The sequence below is a fragment of the Ceratina calcarata genome, unplaced genomic scaffold, assembly GCF_001652005.2.
Source record: "Ceratina calcarata isolate Rehan_Ccalc_2016 unplaced genomic scaffold, ASM165200v1 scaffold8, whole genome shotgun sequence".
Classification (NCBI taxonomy): Eukaryota; Metazoa; Arthropoda; class Insecta; order Hymenoptera; family Apidae; genus Ceratina; species Ceratina calcarata.
In genome coordinates this window covers 243,094-265,167 of record NW_017179316.1, presented here as the reverse complement: position 1 = coordinate 265,167, position 22,074 = coordinate 243,094, and the positions used below count along the sequence as shown (strand labels likewise).

Below are 22,074 nucleotides of genomic sequence, written 5' to 3'. Positions count from 1 at the left end.
GACGTATGTACGCTCATTTTGTAGGGGACGACGAGATCTACAATTTCTCTGCAAAAAGAATTCGCTAGTGCCAATAGTTAACGAGTTATTTGCAAAAAACTGTTTTTCTGTTTTTTGCCAATAACTTCCAAACGCATGGACTTAGGGGGACGTATATAGGACGACTTTATAGAGCACGACGAGATCTGCAATCTCTATGTAAAAGTTTCTCGCTAGCATCAGCAGTTCACGAGTAATTTGCAAAAAACTGTTTTTCGTTTTTCGTCTATAACTCGCTAACCATTGACACTAGCGAATTCTTTTTGCACAGGAATTGTAGATCTCGTCGTCCCCTACAAAATGAGCCTAAATACGCCCCCCTACGTCCATCCGTTCGGGAGTTATTCACGAAAAACGAAATTGATGTCAAAAGCGAAAGTGCTTGGCTCCAATATTGCTGCACCAGAGAGAAGAGCGGTTTCGCAGCCGTGAACGCTAGATGGCGCCACGAGCAATCCCAAATTGAATTTATCATACTGGTTATAGGTGGTGACGTCCTAGTGTGCTAGTGACTAAATAAGAGAACAAGTCGCGTGTTTTGATGAAAATGGCGGAAGTAAAGTCGCGTCGTGTTGCTCAAACAGAAGATTTATCAAATGTTGAATTCGAAACTAGTGAGGATGTCGAAGTTATCCCAACCTTCGATAATATGGGCCTCAGGGACGAGCTGCTGCGTGGGATTTATGCTTATGGTAATACTTTACTTTCGTTGCACTGTTTCATGTAATGCAACTGTGCTTGTATCATTTCTTGTTTATAAATCGAACGGATATGGCGTTTATTCATATCATAACGCTACTAATTCTGCCGTAGGTTTTGAGAAACCATCAGCGATTCAACAGCGTTCGATCAAACCGATAATGAAAGGGCGGGATGTGATTGCACAAGCTCAATCTGGTACTGGCAAAACTGCAACCTTCTCGATTGCGATATTGCAGTCTTTGGACACGCAAATTAGAGAAACGCAAGTGTTAGTTTTGTCGCCCACAAGAGAGTTGGCAGCGCAAATACAAAAAGTTATTCTGGCATTGGGAGATTTCATGAACGTTCAGTGCCACTCTTGTATCGGAGGTACCAATCTTGGAGAAGATATCAGGAAACTGGATTATGGACAGCACGTCGTATCGGGCACGCCTGGCAGAGTATTTGGTAATTATTACATTAATAATTATTATAAATAGGGAACTGTCATTGATAGATTTCAGCTAGATCAGTAATTGTGTGATTATTTTTAGACATGATAAAGAGAAGAGTTCTTAGAACGAGAGCTATCAAAATGTTAGTCCTCGACGAGTCAGATGAGATGTTGAACAAAGGTTTCAAAGAACAGATTTACGATGTATATAGGTACTTGCCACCAGCAACTCAAGTAGTGCTGGTATCTGCGACATTGCCACATGAAATTCTTGAGATGACCAGTAAATTCATGACGGACCCCATTCGCATTCTCGTAAAACGGTAAGTTTGTTTCTTCTTAGATTTAAGGTTAGTTAACTTGCGTCTCTAACTGATCATTGTTTACAGCGATGAGTTAACGTTAGAAGGAATAAAACAATTCTTCGTGGCCGTTGAGAGGGAAGAGTGGAAGTTCGACACGCTCTGCGATTTGTATGACACTTTAACTATAACGCAAGCAGTAATTTTCTGCAATACTAAACGTAAGGTCGATTGGTTGACTGAGAAAATGAGGGAAGCTAACTTCACCGTCTGCTCCATGCACGGCGACATGCCCCAGAAAGAAAGAGACAACATAATGAAAGAATTCCGACTAGGACAGAGGTATAGTACAATTAACGCCGCTATTATTAATTAATTATAAGTCTAAGTAGATTTTATATCAATAAATATATTTTCAGTCGAGTTTTAATTACGACCGATGTATGGGCAAGAGGAATCGACGTGCAGCAGGTGTCTCTTGTGATCAACTACGATCTGCCCAACAATCGTGAACTGTATATTCACAGAATAGGACGGTCAGGACGTTTCGGTAGGAAAGGTGTTTCTATCAACTTCGTAAAGACTGACGATATAAGGATCCTCCGAGACATCGAACAATATTATTCGACGCAGATCGACGAGATGCCCATGAACGTAGCTGATTTGATATAATTTTATTCAAAGCTCTATTCGACAATTAGCTAATATAAGAAATCTATTTTTATTAATATTCTGAAAGAATATTTATGAAGCATTTGTTTCGAGTCAATCACTGTATTGTTTCACTTTAGAACTCAAAATATTCATTGTATTTTATCAATGAAAAGATCAATTGTTTTCTCCCACTTAAATAGATCAAATGTTAAAAATTAACTTACTTTGTACCAATAGATAATCAAGGTTTCAATATGAAATAAACACGTAAAAGAACGTTGCCATTTATTTCTTTACCATCCCTTAGTAGTAAAAAAATTTAAAATATGTCATCCCCAAGAGGGAGAATTAATCAATAACTTCTTTGGCTCAGATGGCAGCAGAGCAGTATTTTGGTTTAGTACCTTGCAACAATTAATTGGTATTTTGTCGTTTCTCGTCTGTTTTGCAAGAAAACTGATTTCGTTTCACTATTCATTAATTTTTATTTAAAAATCTATTCAATTCATACTTCCATCCGTCGATTCGTTTGCTGATTTCCTTGGGGGTAATGACATGAGGGTGATATCTGTATTTACGTGTGGAGGGTAAAAATGAGAAACACGAGTAACAATTTACGCTTCGAGTGATGAATTAAAAGTTAAAAGCGATGGAAACGCAAGAGGACTGTGCTATTCGAAGGGGACAACCGGTTCGCCGTTACCAAAATGATTATAAAACTGACGGACATGCATCGTCTTGTAAGAGAACTCTAAGAATACATTAAAAATCTTTTTATCGCGGATTTAATTTCGCCTGAACTTTTCATCTGTTTAGCAATGATAGTGAATCAATCGCAATATTTGAACGTTGGGAGATCTACCGTAAGGATAGCCGTGTACCTGATGACTGGAATCTTTTTAACAATGGATATTGAACAAAATTTCACTGCACATCAAATTCTGGCAATGATGCAGTCGGAGGGTGAACTGGGATTAACAAGAACTTCACTGTTCACCGGACAAACGGTGTTCGCTTTATGGCTTTGCTCATCCAGACTGGAAGTTCAATTACGTCCGAATCACAAGCCATTAGAATTGGCCGCGAAATGGAATCGTTTGATAAAGAAGTACAGTTCCCAGAGGGAAGAATCGGACGAGGAGCCCTTGCTTTGTCTTAGGAGAAACGTATTCCTTTCCCGCTCGGACGAGGAGCAAATAAAGGAAGTTAAAGTACTGGAACTGTTGTATGCAGAAGCAAGAAACAATGTGCTGCAAGGTAACGGATTTGAATGAATTTTGAAGGATAGTTGGTCGTAATAGAAGATATAAATTTCAGGACGGTATCCATGCGAGGGTCAGGCGAGATATGCGAGCCTGGGTGCTTTGCAAGCCCGTATTGAGCTCGGCCCGTACAATCCGCAAACTCATACGTTAGCATTTTTCAGGCGGCACCGAGGCCGATTCCTGCCTCATCATTACAATTCACCCAGCTTGCTATTAGGCCTGGGTGTTGGATTAGGATTAGTGGGAGGAAAGGGAGCACCGGAGGCTCGCCTTCTCGAGCAGTACAAAAGGATACCGAGTCACACCGGAACTAACACGAACTCGAGGAAGCTTATCAGGAAGTATTTGGAGTTTTGCTGGAGTCTGCCTTGCTATGGGGCGGCGTTCTTTCAGGGACAGATCGAGCGTCCAGTGAGAGGACTCGCGACTTGGATCACGAATCGCGATATGCAAGTGCTGATAGCCATCAATTCGTCGGGTGTGTACATCGTGGACGACGGTCAATGCGTAAGTGATTAAGTGGCTCGCGATGAATTAGTTATCGTCCAAATAAGAAGTTAAACATAATTTTTCTACAGAGTTTATTGTTGGGTCTAAGGTATCCGGAGTTGTGCTGGGAAATGGCGAAACCTTCGGACGAAGCTAATCCAGACTGTCTGCCGTGTTTATTCCTACAGTTCCCTGTACGCGAGAACGGAGCACGAGTTTATAAAATTCTACAAGTATTCTCGAGACAAGTACGATTCGCGCATTACGGATAGAAACTTAACGAGTTGACGGTATTAAAATTGATGCGATTGCTCGTTAGGCAATAATGATGGACACGTTGATTTCCGGTTTCGCCGAAGAGCACCGCCGTCACGGGGCTGACGGCGACGTCGCGAACGCCGATCGTTTAACGGATCACACGATAGGTGCGAACACTGGGAGCTTTACTAATAAACTCAGTAAATTTACATTGGCTACCTTCGACGACGAAGGTGAGTGCTCCATAAACGATTGTAAACAGTTCGTTACCTTTATCGATTGAAATGATTTCAGGACGGTGTATCGGGCAGATGGGTTCGTGGTCTTTTCAGTAAGGGCTCGTTTACCTATTGTGAATCACTTGCAAGAATTGCGAGATGCGGACTTCGGTGTAAGTGCTCTACCAACATCTGGTATCGCACGGGAACCATGTCCCGGTGCCGATTCAATCTGGTTTCCAGAGTTTGCAAGTAAAAGTTGATCTCGTTCATTTTCTCTAATATCTGTTCTTCTTCCTCGCGAGTTAAATCTTCGCTCTGTAAAAAGGCATTTCTACATTGTATTTTGTATCCAAATAAACAACGGGATTTTACAACAAATTACTTCACCTGTGTTAATAACGCTTGTGTCCTCGCCAATTCCTGAGAGTGTACCTCGAACTTCCGTAAAATCTTATTCGCTCTGCGTATAGCTGAGTGTTTGTAATCGTTTAGGCACTCGTTTCGTATCCAGAGCGCGTCTTCACGCGATAACTGCGATGGATTTCCTATACGAGCCAAGTACGGTAACAAATAATCTACATCCTCCGTGGTATCCATCTGGCTTTCCGTCCGCGACCATTCATTCTGTATTTAATACAAAGTACACAAAATCAATCACTGATATCCGTGGTTTTAATCGCGTATTCTTTGTTGTATGTACTTACCGCCAACATTTCTGATTCCGGATCCCTCAACGTATCGTATATTGAAACCGATAATTGTGGATGCAAATACTCTTTTTCCCTTACGTCGAGAAAAGCGTATAATTCCTTTTCCGCTGCTCGAACTTGGGATATGGACGTATCTTCTTCCCTCAGTTGCGCATCCAGTTCGTACAACAAGTCTAAAGACCTGTAGGATTCGTCTAATGGCTGGAGACAAAACAATTTAAATAAAAATTAGAATACTTTTTGATGTACCACGACGGGTAGGAAAAATGTCTCACGCTGTATCCTTGCACCAGCTCTGGATTGAGAGTCAATCGTTCACCTCTCTCCGCTAATGTAGGTTTCACGTACATCCGCGAAGCTCTCGTGAATTGCCCCGGTTGATAATGATACGTAAGACGTATTTCGTTATCGCTTATAGCGAACTCGCGTATGGCAATATTCTTACGCGGTACGATTCGTTCGTCCCTATCAAATTTCTCGATAATTTTCTACAAGGAACGATTACCAAAAAATACATTAGCATTTCATACCAATTTTTATCTTAAGAAGTTGCTCTTTATTTACTCGATCGGAATCTAAAATTGTTCCCATCGCAAATATTAAATTTTTACACACTTTAGTAATCTCTCTTCGGTGGAAACACTAATATTCCGCGTCAACTATTTTTCGGTAGTATGATTCCTTAAATTACCTTCCCACGATAAGCGTCCCGAATAAAGCCTGCCTTACCGAAATGTGTCGATAATGAATATCCTGTTGAGAAGCATCCCTCCGCGCGCTTCTTTCCCTCTTTTGCGAGAATTCCGCATGCCTGGTGCAATCGAAACTCTGGTTTTAATGTCGTAAGAATTAATGTTCGAATTATTTGGCATAATCGCTCACCGGTAATACAGAAAGTCGTCACGATCAACGAACTGTTGGGTCAAGTACGTCGGGTGCGACTCGAGCCTCGATAGCCCGTCGAAACGAGCGACGTGATAAAAATCTAAGATCCGCTCGCTATCCACTTGATTCGGACCACCGACGAAATATCGGTGCTCTGCGCATTTAATTCTCGATAAACTTAAATTTCGTCTGTTAAAACGAAGGGAGATATCATTCTAAGAAGCTACCTTTGCACTGGTCCGGTCTTCCTCTCCCGTAATAATCTATAATCGAACCATCGTTCTTGTTCTTCCGCGTCTCCATGAGATGGTCAGATCTGTTCACGTAATATTCGTAAACTTCCGTGGGAGTTATGTGATCGTAGTCGTCGTAGACCGTGATCTTTTCTATCAGTCCGTCCGTTTGCAGATACGGCGCGTACAATTCAACTTTCGTCTTCTTGTAAAATATAATTTTCATACCGTTTGGATATCGTTTCCTATATTCTACGCAACCAAATGAAGAGATGCATCGACGCGTTCAAGATTTACGACCCCAAAGTTCCTAACGCACCTTCTTCGCTGATGTTTATCTCGTTTACGTACGAGTATGGCATGTCCAAGTGTTTCTCTTGTTGCACGGCGGACTCATCATCGATCTCCTCTGCTACACCGCGCATTGTCCACGGTTCGCCGGGAAGCAAGTGCTCCCATAGTTCTACTTTTGTTAAATCCCACGCTATGTCTACGCACGATTTCGCGGACGACTGCATATTTACCCAGTAATTCTTATCGTTCCATATACTCTCCACGCCCAGATACAGCTGAGCCGTGTCGTAGTCCTTGGGATCGTAAGATACGCCGGTAGTGGATTCGATGAAAAGTGGACGAGTTATCTCCTGGTCCCTCAGCCCTTCTAACTCCGGTAAAATTGCTACCCAAGCATGTATCCTGTATCCCCAATAGCTGTCCACGGGTAGCTGTTCCAAATCCTAAAATCCGAATGCGGTTTTTCTCAGGGATGCGAGTCAATTGTCCTAATTAATAAAAGAATAATATGTACAAAATTTGAGTTCAATCGGACAACGGAAAAGCGTGACCTTTAAATATTAAAATAATGAATAAATACTTTTAAGAGACAAGACGAACATTTCGTGGTCTACTACTTTTTTCTGTCCGATGGATGAATTTCGAAAAAAAAATGAAGAAAGCGTGAGGAACAAATTCTTTTCCAATTTAATAAAATTTATGTTTGTTTTATTCATTTTCCAATGAACTATTTCTTTTTGAAATACACCTTTTATAGTCTTTACGGATCACAGAAGACCAGAACAAGTATAAATTTGTTTAAATTGGAAAACAATTTGTTTCTCGATCTTCTCCATTATAGAGCCCGAAGAAATTAATTTTAATTACTTCGATCATTCTCTGTTGCTCCTTTTCGGCACGAATCATTTTCTCCTCCAGTTTCTTCGTCTTCTCCTCTTCCAGTTCAGCTGCGAAATAACTTTTGTATTCCGTAGGAGGGTTCAGCTTATATTTCGTGATTTCATGATGAGTCGATGCCGGTCGCTCCGGCTTTTCCGGTTGCGGTAAGTAGGGGCACGTTCTTCTGGTCAAATCGCATAACGTTTGCTCTCTGGACGCATAGCCGCTGACTACGTACGCATTGTATCCCTGCGATAAGAGGAGGCTGACGAGAAAAGTTGCGCACTCGAAGCAATTTCCCTTTCGAAACTTTTGTACCCACGTCGGCGAACGCAGCTGTTTCGGCTGTAAACAGAAACAACGCCATGAATGGGGTATTATATATATAGAGATATATATATAATACCCCATTCATGGCGTTGTTTCTGTTTACAGCCGAAACAGCTGCGTTCGCCGACGTGGGTACAAAAGTTTCGAAAGGGAAATTGCTTCGAGTGCGCAACTTTTCTCGTCAGCCTCCTCTTATCGCAGGGATACAATGCGTACGTAGTCAGCGGCTATGCGTCCAGAGAGCAAACGTTATGCGATTTGACCAGAAGAACGTGCCCCTACTTACCGCAACCGGAAAAGCCGGAGCGACCGGCATCGACTCATCATGAAATCACGAAATATAAGCTGAACCCTCCTACGGAATACAAAAGTTATTTCGCAGCTGAACTGGAAGAGGAGAAGACGAAGAAACTGGAGGAGAAAATGATTCGTGCCGAAAAGGAGCAACAGAGAATGATCGAAGTAATTAAAATTAATTTCTTCGGGCTCTATAATGGAGAAGATCGAGAAACAAATTGTTTTCCAATTTAAACAAATTTATACTTGTTCTGGTCTTCTGTGATCCGTAAAGACTATAAAAGGTGTATTTCNATATATATATATATATATATATATATATATAAGAAGGAACATTTGTAATTCAATAAGCGGGAACACTTGTTGCTTTAAATCAACTTTCCCGTTTGCGAGATAATACAGCGGGCTGCTCATCGCGGTCAATAACAGAAAAAGTTGATCGTGACCCGTTAAAGGTGTCTACACAGCCGACCGTTGATAGATTACGTAATCTACTCGATTTACCGTTAGTCTCACGGCACATAATAATAACAATAACAACAATGTTAAAGAGTAAATGCATCTCGCACGCAGCCGCTGATCGGCCACGCGAGAAGAGTACACATTGAAATACGGTCGCCGAGCACGTGGCAGTTCGTGCGTATTCTCGGTCCCTGACCTACGTCACTGTATTATGATCTATGCGTACAATTTACTGCGCCGTACTACGGGAATTACCGTATATCATACGAAGAGAGGCGAGAGGGAACGGCGATCACAGAAACAGGGAAACACAGATGCAATAAAAGAGCGCCGAAGACGTTGCTCGCGATGCTCGTTCAACGATTTTCAGCGAATTTTCAGGAAAGGTCAAAGGTGGTCGAAAATCGAAGTCGGAAGGGTACCTCGCCCTTTCGCCTCGCGTCTTACAGGAAAGACGGTCTTTTTTGCGAGAACACGGTCCGGGCCAGGGTAGGGGAGAGATGGTCAGTGGGTGGCTATCCCTCGATCCCTTCACCCACTTCGGCCCCCTTTGTCCACCCAAGCCAGCCTCACCCTATCCACCTCGAGCCGCCCTCCTTGCCCGCCTCGCCCGGTCGGTCGGTCGCCATCCCTCGATCCCGCTTCCTCGCCCATTGCCGTTACCCACCCCGCTGTTCCTCGCTAGCCCCCGCGCGTCACCGTCGTTCCGCGCGACCCCTTCGACCGGCACCCACGTGGGACGCAAGACGAGGGTGTGAGGTGGCAGACAACGCGGAGATACCGCCGCCGCGCCGCGGCAGCTGCGCTCAGTGTTTCTCAACCATCAACTTACGTCGCGACCGATTATTTACAACCAGAACGAACGGCTTAAATATCATTGGAACACTGCGTGCAATACATTCTCACGCTTGACAGATTTAAAATATGAGAAATTATAAGCGTCGAAAACTTTTTCTCTGGTTTTATCGTAGTTCCTTCAGGTAGTATCGACCAACGATTGAAATTCACGACGCGATAATCGCAATTAGGTATAGATAGTAACATCCGTCGACCTGGTTTCGTCCGTATTAATTATCGTACACAGAATTAAAAATGTATTGGATTAAAATATTTAATGAACAGTAACCAAGACGTTAAGTCATGCAACTTTAAAGGTTTTATTAGACTACTAAGACTTTTCTAAATACATATTTTTCATCTTTTCACCCTGTTAGTGGATGATCGACGAAAAATGCTGAAATTGATTTTTAGTTATTTGTATGAGTAACCTTTGTGAACGAGAACCTATTACGGAAAATGTAAAATGTACATTTACAAAATATTCGATATCTTTGAAGTCCAACATTTTAGCTACTTGGTTTTTATCACGACATTCCTATTCTACACATTTCGCGTTCTATAATTAGCGTGGGCAAGGCCACGACGGGGGATGCCAGTGAATACATAAAAAATATCGAGCGATGGGCAAGCCAGCGACTTACAGCTGAGCGATCGCGACGATCTAGAATTTAAAAGTAGAAAAATCCTTTAATTCCGCGACGGCGCGCGCGCTATCGATAATCCCCCTGGCGATCCACGCCCGCGGAATAGAGCACGAGCGGGAAAGAGAAAAGACGTGATTTACGTCGAGACGATGGTCGTGGTGGGTATCAGTCGCAGGGTGCATGATCAAAGCGCGACGCGGTCGAAAGCGTGGATCGAACCACTGATTGGTCGGCTTCGAGCGGGGTGCCGCGAGATAGTGCTTTTCGGGACGGCCCGATGTCGTGCTCGATGCTGCTGCTGGCCGCCGCGCCGTATCGAGGACGTTATCCGTGGACGCGAGCAGAGTGCTATGTGTAATTCGTATACGTGCACGGGTCGACACACGCGGTCGGTACACCGAATCGCGGGTGTGTTGGGCGCGCGTTGGAAGATAGAACGACCGAGGGCGAACGAAAGGAGGGATAAAGAGCGACGGTAGGATCGAGGGGGATCGAGAGATCCGACGAGGAGCAACGGCGAGCAACGGAGAGAGAAGGAGAGAGGCCTAAATCAGAGGCGATCGCACCGAGCGACGTCGCTATCTCTCTGAATATGCGAACCACTATTTGGCGTCCGCGGCGCGTACGTACCTAGTACCCGGTATTACTAGATACTAGATAGTACCTACTCCCTACCTGCCTATATATACCTTGGCTAGATGTTCCACCGACCCGCCCTATGCTACGCGACCAGCCGGAGAGCCCTACGCGAACACACGTACACGTGCATACACACACACATCATGGGTTTACACCTACGCGGGTTTACATGCTCTGGAAACCGTGCCGAACTCGGGCGCGATACCTCGCCGTGTAATACTCGATGATTTGGGAAACTATGAAACGATACTCGCGGATTCGTGATGCATTGCATTTCTTATCCCACGACCCTGAAGATTGAGACATGAAATATTGGATCAGTGCAAAGGTTGTTGCCTGATTTCAAATAAGATTTTATTTTATTTATATACATATAATGTAAAATATTTTATTTCTTATACGCATAATAGAAGTGCTTTAATTTGCTTAAAAAATCATAATTTATATCTATACACTTTTATGTATATGAAATTCTTAGTATGCACAGTCATTTGACTTCAGAATTTTAATAGACCCACCCTAATACGCTAGTTATCGGTAGATCGATAGATGATAAATAGAAAATACGCGTGATGGTTTTATTTGATTGCGAGTGCCGGACGGCTTCGCTCCAATTCGGTTTAGTTATGTATAGACCACCGCTTACGTAATCCGCGATATTCGCGGTTTGCGAAACGTATAAAATGTAGGTTGAATTAATAAGTTACTTCGGCTAATCGTTACGTTCAACACTTGTAATGGTTAGCAACTATTTAAATCATTACTGAACGAATTAAATTATTTAGTTGCAAAGGGTCGAAGCTTCGCGGACGATTGACGATTACACATTGCGGGTTTCATGCATTTACAGCAAAATTGGGTATATAGAAGATGTGAGAAATATATATAGTGGACAAAAGTGCATAAAATACAAACAGCGAAATACATAGCATGAGGTTTAAGAATGTATTGTCTATACAGNTATTTAACGAGTTATTGACGAAAAACGAAAAACCAGTTTTTTGCAAATTACTCGTTAACTATTGACGCTAGCAAGAAACTTTTATACAGAAATTGTAGATCTCGTCGCCCTCTACAAGAAAGATCTGATGCAATTTTCCCGTATCTCCAACGGTTTCGAAGTTATTGGCAAAAAACGAAAATTTGGAACAAATTGAAGGGGTACCCCTTGGAAAAAGCTCGGAAAAATAAAAAATTTTTTTTTGTCAAAATATCGAAAAATCGAAAGAATGGATTCGTCGTATATCGAAGTTCGACTGTATATCATTTATTAAACTGATACCCTACAAGTTTTATTTCATACAAAAGTCCGCAGTTCACTGACCATGTCTACTTAAAGGTTTCGTTCATCTCGACTATCCATTCGTGTGATGCGAGTAGCAGCAAGTTCGCAACTTCATTGTCCGACTGAACGAATTTATGCCGAACAGAAAGTGGAAGTATCCCGGCATAAGCCTAGTTTTAAACTTCGTACCACTTTATATTCGTTTTCTCAACGACGACGGATGAACTTGGAGGGAAACGCCGTCTACCCTTTCAAGTTTGTTACGAAACTGTGTAATTAAATCACGTCGTACAATTATTGTAGCGACTCGTGCATAGCAGATTGAAAATCATGTACAATTTGTATGACATTAAGAAAAATATAATAATAATAACTGAACCAAATAAATCCCATGAGTGGCGATCATTATTAATAGACTACCGATGTTTATGTAATGCAAAACATTTATGCTATCAATTCAAAAGACGTGTTTCAGGTAAGCAATTATTTTATTATTGAAACATTGAAATGTACATTCACTTTTTAATACTCTTCATTGCGGTTGCACATTATGCGCGCCATTTATAATTTTAGCACCTCCCGTTTCCTTATAAATGAATAAAACCCGTTCTCTAATTATCAAATACAGTAAATGTCTCAATTTCTGTTCATATCATAATTTCTACTCACTGTCTTTTTCTTTCTATAATTTTATATGCAATCTTGAGTGAGTTGGCTCCGATTGAAACGCTATAAGGCAGAATGTCAACGGTACTATTTACCAAAAGTATTGGTTTATGCCATTCGATTTTACGTCTTTATTTCTCAGATAATGAAGACAAAATTCGTTTTAATGTCTAGTTTCAGATACATTCAAGCCAGTATTTTGCACTATTTTAGTTTGTTAATGACGGTCCTTTTTTAAGGACGATTGCACGTGTTGTGGTCAACACGATGGGTGCGCGCGACCTAGTTTCTATGAATCGCCGATATTCGGAACTTTACGTCGGTTAAAGGACGGGCACAATGTGAGCTATTGATAACGGACCCTTTAGAAGCGCGGCAAGTCGCGGATATCGCGGATGTCGCGGTGTCGAATTGATACTCTGATGCCGCAAAAGGGTGTCACGACCGACGGTTTCAGGTCATGATGTTGTATTTAGGATCCGTGTAGAACTAAGCTTCCGTAATTATAATGTAACTTTACATTTTCAATTACGGACTATACAATTGTGAGGAGTTCAAGCGAATAGTAGTTGCATCGCTATCCAGTCAAAATCTGTCTCGTTTAGGAAATCGTGAGTATATACAAATCCTCAAGATTGGGGGAGAGTGTGACTGAGTTCTGTGACTCGGGGTTCACTTTGAACCTCACAGTTGCTTAGTGGCTAAGTTGCTTTCGTACTCGGAGATGATTTCTTAAAACTATATAGATATAACTAGAGATGGTCAATATTTTATTAAATGGTTAGTCATACAACAATGGTGCTGCATGGCACGCCTAATATAATAAGAGTGTTTCAAGGATCTGGCCACAGAATGGGGAGGTGGATGGACCTTGCCGTAAGAGAATTGTGAAAAACAATACGGCACATATTCCAAACTCTCCGAAGAGCGCATCTTTCAAATTTTCTAACAAGTTATTGGTAGAACAGAGTAAAGAACGTGAAAATGAACGTCTGCGTACTGAAAGTGGCGGAAAAGTTAGCGGTTACTAAACGTTGCTCGAGCTGAAATGATTGTTTGGCGAGACGCGCGCGGGAAGGCCTCCTCTCCCTGACGACCGATCGTTACAAATGCCGGTGATACGTAAGCGTGCTCTAACGAGCGGTACACGTGTTTCTGACGTCGGCGCTATAAAATAAGTACGTATACGGACACGCGCGCATTCCCCGTGCCGCGCGTTTGTGTACACGCGTGTGTATAAACAGAGCCGTTCACCGGAGAGAGAGAAGCACCCATATACGTGCAAACCCAGCACGTTGGAAGCCCTAGAACCGGTTTTCAATGAGCGGGCAACGAAAGGGGAGGGAGAAACCTCGGTGGCGGCAGTCGGAATCAGCGTAACGCAGAAAGAGGAAGAGAGGAACGAGCAAAAAGGGGCAACGGAGAGGCGAACGTGCAGAAGAGAAACAGCCAAAGAAAGACAGAGAAAGAGAGAGGAGGAGGAGGAGGAGGAGAACGTAGGGAGGCAAGAATGGACAAGAGCGGGAGGAATATAAACCCTTATCGAAATCGTGATTCACCCCACATTCTCCGGAGACCCCCTAACCTATTAACATCCATATCACAATAACAGATACACGTGTACACCGTACTGTACTTCCATGCGATCATTCGTCCTCGCTCATCTTCGTAATCGCCGGGCGATCTACCAACGGAAAAAGATATCCACCGTTTAACGCGGATAATTAATAAAGCGATGATAGGGGGGGAAAACTATGCGAATTATTCGGAGGGATTTAAAAGAATTGAAATAAATTAAGTGCCCCTTACCACCCTTTTTATTCCCATCGCTCTCGTTCAAACGGTCTCCTTTTGTTTCGCTAAGCGCTGAACGAGCGGTAATTAATTAAGGCGTCAAATTGCTAATTCGCTCGTAAGGATGAATGATTCGGGCTCGATCAGTTATTGTTTCGAGATTTCTCTTTTAACGCTATTTCCGATCCTTCTCTTAATCCGACTGACCAACTCGACGGTGTTAATTTGGTACTCGCTGTTCATTTATGGAACAACTTCTCCCGTTAAAAGTAGCTTGAAATACTTTCGAGAAGCTGACGTTAAATAAGGTGGCGAGTGCCGTTAAGGATCATTTGGTTCGGACCTTATGAAGTACAACGAATACTTATGAATCAAGTCAATGTCACCCTTTCATCGTAGGGAATTCACGAAGGGAACGCCGGAGTGAGAATTAAATTACCAGAGAATTAAATCCATGATTAATCTAAACAATTCCTGCGGTCAAATCGTTCCCCTCTGTATTAATCGCTTCCCCGATAATAACGAGGGTAATATTCAGGGTGCCTTTGACTCTTCGACGAGACTTCTTTCACGAAGGCGTTCAGGCGTTATAGTATAACATGTCTCTCCGGACATTTGACCGCGGGTCAATCCTACTAATTTCTGGAAGAACTTACTCGCCACGAGCCTCGAGTCTTATCTATGTTTCTTCTCTCTGTACTGAAGAATCAGATTCATATTCATGACGATTATTAAAAAAACACTGGAGTTACAAGAAAATTGTATAGAACCTAGTTTGTAGCTAATAGCAGTACCTACAACTACAACTGATACATGGCTAAGTCCTGCCCGATCGGTGGCCATATATCCGGAGATTACTGTAATGGGTTCCTCGATAACAGGTATAATATTCGGGGTATCTTCGACGAGATTTTTTTCAACGTCAAGGCGTTATACATATACAGCGAAGCTCGGAATTTCGTCCTGGAATTACGCGAGTATCTGGAACCGCGATCGCCATTAAGGAACTAGCTCGGAACGGTCCCATCACGGGACCAAGTCTCGCGGTGGATCGTCACCCTGAGGTAGGATGGTCGGGTTCACGCGACTAGCAGGGAAGGACAGGAACGAGAAATTCATGAGAGCGAACGGGATAGAATGAGCGGCGGGTTTGGGGGGAGAAATGGAAGCCGGTTTTCGGGCGGACACCCAGTGCATCGAGATAGATAGGTAGATAGACGTCCGGATAGATGCATGCCACGGCAGCCGGAGCAAGGGATGCCGAGGGGTAGGTGGTCGCGGTGAGACGCGAGGCGAAGGAGGGATGAGGAAGAAGAACAAGAGAGGATGAGGCGGATGAGGAGGTGGAGCAGAAAGGGGTCGATGGTGGGTGGGTTGCCGAGTGGGTGGTTGGTTCTCTCGCTGATTACGTCGCAGGATGGCCAGGAGAGAGAAACGCCGGAGAGGATGCCGCCGCTGCTGCTGCTGCTGCTGCTGCTGCTACACCGTGCGCGCGGAGGAGGCCGGTTTGTTGGATAGAGGCGAATATATCCGCAATGTCCTACCACCCTACGCTCGTGTATCCATCCTCGTTCCGCTCTGCTCCTCTCTTTCCCGTTCTCCGCGTTCGTATCTCCATCCTCGTTTCGAACGAGCAGGTCTTCTCTCTGTTTCACACTCGTTCGCGCGGTATCCGTTCGTCCTCGTCCCGCGCTCGTCTCCGTCCGTTACTGGTGTCCCCCTTTCCCCTCTAACGGCAGCCTCCCGGGTGGCAGGGCCCTAAGCTAAACTAAGCTACGCCAGGATAGGATAGGATAGCGTCAGGAGGATAGGATGGGATAGGGTGGTTGGATGGTGCCACCTACCTTCGCACACACAACGACTAGGACAACGTCGACTTGGAGAACGACGACGTCGACGACGGCAACGAGAACGGCGACGGCGACGGCGACGGCGACGACGACGATCCCTCGTGCAGAAGTAACCCACCCTCCTCGTATTTTCCCCGTCTCCGTTCTCTCTATATCCGTCCGGCTACCCTCGTCCTCGTCCCGCGCACTTTCTCGGAAACGCCGGTCTCTCGCACCAATACTCTCTATCTCTCTCTCTCTCACTCTTGGCGTCCTGCTTCTTTCGTCCGTCGACCGTCTCGCTCGCTGCCAGCCAGTAACACCCACGGACCCCCCGGGGGGTTAGTTAGGGGTGGTATATTGACGGCCGGCGTCGCGAGGACGCCTATACTTAGTGTGCCGGCGAACCGACGCGTTCCCAGCTAGGCGTCCCCCCGTTTCACCCTTCGCTCGCTCCTCTCTCTCTCTCTCTTCGCCCGTGTCCGCTGCCATCGGCCACCCTTCACGACCACCCTCCTTCTACACCCCCTGCTGGCGACCCATTCTACACCCTCTGCTGCCACCTTCCACGAACCCCTTATTCCGACGCCTCCACCCTCGCCTCGCCTCGGTCCATCCTTCGTCCACCTCGAGCAATGCCCTATGACTCTTTTCCTCGACCTTCTTCTACCCGAGTCTGCGATAACTAGGCTCGTTCGCGCGTCCAGCTGCGAACAACTACGAAATCTCCGTCGTCGGAAAGCTACCGTTTCGAATGGCGAGGTATCGGCAACCTGTTTTCGAATCAGTCGATTCGCGGATCCGTGCACAGCCAGGTTGGACTGCGAGATCGATGCCTCCGGGCATCGGGAACGCTTCGTGACGCACCTGATACGAGAAAACGGGGGACGGCGTCGAAGGGAGGAAAGAAGAAGTGAAAGGGAGACAGGCCCCGATTAGGGAGCGACCGAACGAAATTATGTATACGTCAAAGATGATGGCGACGATGCACGCGAGCACCGTCCATCGATGGGGACGTGGCTAAGAAATTTTTCTGAGACTCTGCCAATCCCTTGTTCCCGTTACCGTCAAACTATTCCATAGACGCTCCGTAGTGAATAGAAAACGATCCCTAGACGTTATACCTTCTATGCCTGTACCGGTCAAATCAATTGTAAAAAAATTTCGATGGCAGAGAAAGTCGAACGTGGACCACCTGCGTTTCGTCAATGGATGCCTTTGAAGGAAACCGCTTCTAGATTTGAGGTGTAACAAACAGTGCGAATGCCACGCTGGCGATGAGCATGGATCCTAGGACTAAATCGTATTTCTTCAGGTCATTCTTTTTGTAGCCTAGCGACAACGCGTCGAATAAAACGTCAGTAATTCAGCTAAACATGATATCGTTATCAATTGAACATAAAATGTCAATAGTGAAATAAGTCAATAATGAAATGTACTTTCTATAACCGCATATGCAATCTTAAGCCAGTGAGTAGAAATTGTAACGTGAACAGAAATTGGGACATTCACTATACCTAGTGATTCTTTAATGCCCATAATTTACTGTAAGTATTTTCGCCATCGCGTTTTATATCTAAGAAATAATTGCACAAAGCTAATTGGGTACGTATGCTGAAACCTGTTCACCGGACAGACGAATCGTTTCTAAAATACTGAGAACAGTTCGCCGGTGGGTGGTGGTGAGTAACGACGAGTAAGCGAGTACCAGCGTCTCGTTAAACGCGTGGTCCTAGTAACCTCACGCTGTGCTCTCTACGATAAACGTAAGACGTAAAAGCGTTGTACACACAGGATGTACCACCGCGGACAGCCAGAACTTGATGCGTGTCTTGCCTGCCTTTAGTCTATCGATGACTGCCGCGTGTCTTCCTTTGGTTATCGATCGCGTGCACCAACTTTCAAACTCGACCCTGCTCTCCGTCGTTTATGAAACCGCGAACATCCTGCCGCGACGGCTGTACTCGTTAATACTTCCCCTTTTTCGTGCCGCATCGATCCAGAGACACGCACGCGAGCTTCGAACGAGATTTAATTATTACCAGAGTTAACTGCTCTTATTATCATTCAGCGATATCGAGAGATCAATTATTTTATTATTGCCGAAACGGGTTTATCGTTGACCGACCTCCAGACAGGGTTGATTGTACGATAAATTGCATCGTTTTACGACGATGGATTTGAAGGTATCGGATTGGGGAACTATCTTAAAGAGGCGTAAACGGTACGTTCGAAGTATATCACTTTGGTCATGCTTAATCCGCGATGCTCCCAGCGTATAATACACATACGTAAGCGCGCGCAAGCGTGAAATTCAATGCGCGCAAAGGCGTTAATACAATTATGCAATAACGGGACAAGATTATCGTATCGGCGTGTCGCGGCGAACGTCGATCCAAACGTGTAACAAGGTTACGCTCTCGTTAAGCGTCTCGGCAGCGCAACTTTCGCGAAACTCCTGTGACTCCGTTGTTATACACTTACTCGCTTGCATAATAAAAAAATAATGAATTCAGATGATATCGTAATCTGGATAAATGTTTCGTGTCGGATCGCACGTTCGCAGATCGAAATATCGTTGTTCTCTATTCTTATTATTTACCGAGCGATCCTCGGTCGTCCGGCAACTTTGCGCTACGTCGCGAACAGACGTTGAGTTTGCGGGTCGGCGTGGCGCGACGGCTCGAATTATCGGTCGGCGACAGTGCCTGTGGGCCACGCCGGTGAGTTTGTCGAAAAACAGGACCGTACGAAGCCGAATCGCGGCCACGCGAATGAACAAAGTCCAGTAGAGCCATTGGTGTAGTCTATTAAAACTATTATTTCAAGTGGTGTGCAATTCACAGGTCAAGATTGATAAGAGGTCTGCGACTTCAGTAGTCAGTCTCGGCCTTTAAACTGTTAGCAGGCAATTGTGTGAGTCTGGAGGACGAAAAAAAATCGTTGGGATTTGTTGGAGCGCGGTGCAATTTTCGATCGGCGGCGCGGCGCGATCGGTGAACCGTTCTGAAGGTGCGTCCTGTAATTTTCTCGGACGACAATTCCTGCCGCGGTGACGATCGACTCGTAAATTTATAAATATCTCTCGCGGAAAATAAATTACAGACATTGATTTATCGCTAAGACCATGAATATTATTTACGGAGTAAATTTCACTTTGCGATTCCCAAGGGTTTGGAATCGCGCCTCGTATTCTGGATGCTGAATACTGAATTCTTTATTTATGATATTGAATGCCGTTCTGGGTTTGCCTACACCACAGATATGTACCACGAAATTCCTTAATTTCTGTTTACTTTTAAACCGGCCTGACATCCATGGGATTTCGCCTTCGTTCGTGGATTCCGACGTACATTCGTCGGGATCGTGGAAAGTTTAGGAAAACTCGTTTCTACTCGTTCAAGGTTGCCATAATCTCCGTTTAACGTGATTTTTTTCACCGTCGCTGGCTTTTTCTTTCTCTAGTCCGTGACCTCGTTCGTTCCCCGACATAAATCCGTCACAGAGAGCCCGCGATGTCCGCGCGCTCGGTTCGTAGACACTTTTTCAGCTTCTCTCTTTCTCTCACCCTTATCCTATCTTACCGTCGTCGTCGTCGTCGTCGTCGACGTTGTCGCTGCCACCGACGTCGCCGTCGACCCCTCGGCCCCCCTCGGACGCCCACTCTTTTTCCCGTGTCCCTCTCGCGAGAGTGCGTTCGATCGACCTGAATTTTTTTCCTCGCTCGAATCGGGGAGCCCTGAGAGCAATTTCTCTACTCGTCGCGAGGCGGTCGTCGCCGCCGAGGAAAACCCCGAGGAAAATCCGATCGATCTGCCTTCGGTCTTCAGGTCCGAAACGAAGCAGCGCGGGGGAGCGAGAGGACCGACCGCGCGGTGGTGCTAACGGAGAGAATACGCGAGATCGAGAGAGAGAAAGAGAGAGAGAGATAGAGTGATCACTGGTACTTGCCAGGGATCGGTGGGAGGGGCTCGAGGAAGCGTGGCCGAGGGTCGTAAAGAGGGGTGTGTGGGGGGATCGAGGGAACCGAACACAAGTATGTGCAACGCGAGCTAACGCGTATATAGCGGGCATCGGTTTCCTGTGGTAGTGCGCGGGTGGGCGACCGTCGACTTAAGCCGCATACACAACGAGAATCTACTCGCGCGACGTTTAGGAAATTGCAACGCGATTCTCATGGCCATAAACATCGATCTGGAAACGTACAAGTTGACATTCTTTCGGTTGAAAAATGAAAAGAGATCATCACATTTCGTGCTAAACCTACCAAGCCTTCTTGCATACCTGATCTTAAAATCAAACTGACCGATCTTTATAAAAAATGATTGTTCTTATAATTAAATTTAGGTAATATGTAGTCAATTTCTTACTGAACGAATTAATAAATGAACAACTTTCATAAAATGACGATTCAAATTTGTTTCTACACAATTCCAATTATAAACTTGAATAGAGAATTAAAAATGAACGGAACAAATGTTTGAAAACGGTCAATTCGGACCGATGGTGGCATGTTTAGTGTTAAACTGTAATCCAGTTTAAAATTACTATAACCATGGGATTTAATAAGATTGATTAATTTCATGGAGGTGGATGGAGGAAGTGGTGTGGAGGCACCTTTAGGACGGTAGGGTGGACAGGACGAGGTACACGTACCACCACACCGAAATCTTACGAGCCTGCCTCTGCTAACTACCTCCTATCTGCCCTGCCCGAGGCCCTGAAAACGTTCTACGTTACGCCTCGCGGGGACCCATTTCGCGCGAACCGTGCACAGGGACGTACTCCGATTTTCAATGTACCTAACGCTTCCTACTTCTTTTCATCCACCTACAAACCAACGTATCAGATATCAATTCAATGTCTTTCCTAAACAGTTGAAGTGGTCCTATTAAAATTTAGGACATCGCAGATCGCGATCGCATTGTAGTATGTCATTCCTCAGATCGTAGTGAACATAATGAACGTTACATAATATTAAAATAATAGAACTTGAGAAGTTGTACTTGAAGATCGAAGTCATGCACTTGTCAATAAAAACTATTAAAATCAGTACGTGTAAATTCTGCAGATTAGATAAAAAAAATCAAAAGTTTAAGTTGCATATTTCCTAATGATTGCGATAACACTTATATTGTGAATGAAATCTGGTAAACGGAAGTTCTTTCAACCGGTATATCTCTATATTTCTTAAACAGTCATTAGGTATTGTATTAATTACTGCTGTTTAAGAAATATAAAAAATGTACTTATTGAAAAATTTTAGTTTAACAAATTTAGTTTTTTTTAAAATACTTCATAAGTAATTATCCATAATGTAATAAGACGGTTACAATTATTGCTTTGCTGTTACGAGATAGACAGATAATAAAGAAAGTTGAAATTGTGACCTGAATATTACATTAATATTGTTACTTAAATGAGCTTGATATTTTGATTAAAATGTGACATCCATGTCACAGTCCATAAATATAGATTTCACGTATTTGTATGGGACATTAAAGCATAGAAATATAAAATTTCTTCCTACTGTAATGACAAAAGAGCAGAGGAAACGAGACAACCGCTTTGTAATTACTATTCAGTGAATCTGAATTATCGCAATGTAGGAACAAAACAGAAGATGCGAACTCGGTGAATGGATCCGAGCGTTTAGATATACGTATAATTGATTTACGAGCAACTTATGTCATATTGAAGAAGAGAAGCAAGTTGGTATCGCGATTCGAGCGCGTGACTCAGCTCGCTTATTGTTAAGCATAATGCGGCTTATTAGATCGCACGTGGGGCTGCCTTTCTTCCTGTTAGATTCTACTGCGTACGATCGAAACCGCGCGCAGCGCGGGCAACGTGCCATATCAGCAACCGTGTCACAAGTGTCCCGTCCGTCACGTTCCGCGGGAATTTATATCGATACCGATTTG

At 44.2% G+C, this 22,074-nt stretch overlaps 3 protein-coding genes across 8 annotated transcripts in view; 2 read left to right on the top strand and 1 right to left on the bottom strand.

The window, feature by feature from the left end:
- The first annotated feature begins 527 nt into the window (after positions 1-527).
- On the top strand, positions 528-2,406 carry LOC108631039 (eukaryotic initiation factor 4A-III). Its single transcript, XM_018034718.2, has 5 exons — positions 528-731; positions 853-1,188; positions 1,275-1,497; positions 1,564-1,818; positions 1,896-2,406. Exons 1-5 carry the CDS (start codon positions 581-583, stop codon positions 2,146-2,148), a joined length of 1,218 nt encoding a protein of 405 aa, XP_017890207.1. The 5' UTR covers positions 528-580; the 3' UTR covers positions 2,149-2,406.
- A 120-nt stretch (positions 2,407-2,526) lies between these two features.
- Positions 2,527-4,744, top strand: Bili (FERM domain-containing protein 8 Bili). 2 transcript variants are annotated; one of them, XM_018034716.2, is made up of 6 exons: positions 2,527-2,870; positions 2,947-3,387; positions 3,448-3,902; positions 3,974-4,132; positions 4,204-4,375; positions 4,437-4,744. In XM_018034716.2, the coding sequence occupies exons 1-6, from the start codon at positions 2,780-2,782 to the stop codon at positions 4,475-4,477; spliced, it is 1,359 nt and encodes a 452-aa protein (XP_017890205.1). In that variant the 5' UTR covers positions 2,527-2,779; the 3' UTR covers positions 4,478-4,744. The 2 variants fall into 2 exon arrangements, with proteins under 2 accessions (XP_017890205.1, XP_017890204.1); XM_018034715.2 differs by having other exon boundaries at positions 4,204-4,446.
- LOC108631036 (dynein regulatory complex subunit 7) overlaps positions 3,960-22,074 on the bottom strand; it is a 90,076-nt gene continuing 71,961 nt past the window's right edge. For 2 of the 5 annotated variants that reach the window (XM_018034714.2, XM_026818491.1), the window contains 10 exons: positions 7,687-7,709; positions 7,353-7,613; positions 6,511-6,928; positions 6,186-6,443; positions 5,956-6,112; positions 5,803-5,884; positions 5,349-5,561; positions 5,068-5,274; positions 4,751-4,987; positions 4,469-4,678 (listed from right to left, as the gene is read on the bottom strand). In XM_018034714.2, coding sequence (XP_017890203.1) covers positions 4,490-4,678; positions 4,751-4,987; positions 5,068-5,274; positions 5,349-5,561; positions 5,803-5,884; positions 5,956-6,112; positions 6,186-6,443; positions 6,511-6,928; positions 7,353-7,613; positions 7,687-7,709 — 2,045 coding nt within the window. In that variant the 3' untranslated portion in view covers positions 4,469-4,489. Of the gene's footprint in view, positions 4,077-4,468; positions 4,679-4,750; positions 4,988-5,067; positions 5,275-5,348; positions 5,562-5,802; positions 5,885-5,955; positions 6,113-6,185; positions 6,444-6,510; positions 6,929-7,352; positions 7,710-22,074 lie in introns of those variants that run through there. The other 3 variants (XM_026818492.1, XM_018034712.2, XM_026818490.1) reach the window with 2 other exon arrangements.

Bases quoted from the DNA above. Each gene is read 5' to 3' on its own strand.
- LOC108631039 (XM_018034718.2), top strand. From the start codon at position 581: ATGAAAATGGCGGAAGTAAAGTCGCGTCGTGTTGCTCAAACAGAAGAT. The intron at 1,189-1,274 runs GTAATTATTACA...GATTATTTTTAG, and splicing joins CACGCCTGGCAGAGTATTTG to ACATGATAAAGAGAAGAGTT. The intron at 1,498-1,563 runs GTAAGTTTGTTT...CATTGTTTACAG, and splicing joins ATTCGCATTCTCGTAAAACG to CGATGAGTTAACGTTAGAAG.
- Bili (XM_018034715.2), top strand. From the start codon at position 2,780: ATGGAAACGCAAGAGGACTGTGCTATTCGAAGGGGACAACCGGTTCGC. The intron at 3,903-3,973 runs GTAAGTGATTAA...ATTTTTCTACAG, and splicing joins TCGTGGACGACGGTCAATGC to AGTTTATTGTTGGGTCTAAG. The intron at 4,133-4,203 runs GTACGATTCGCG...ATTGCTCGTTAG, and splicing joins TACAAGTATTCTCGAGACAA to GCAATAATGATGGACACGTT.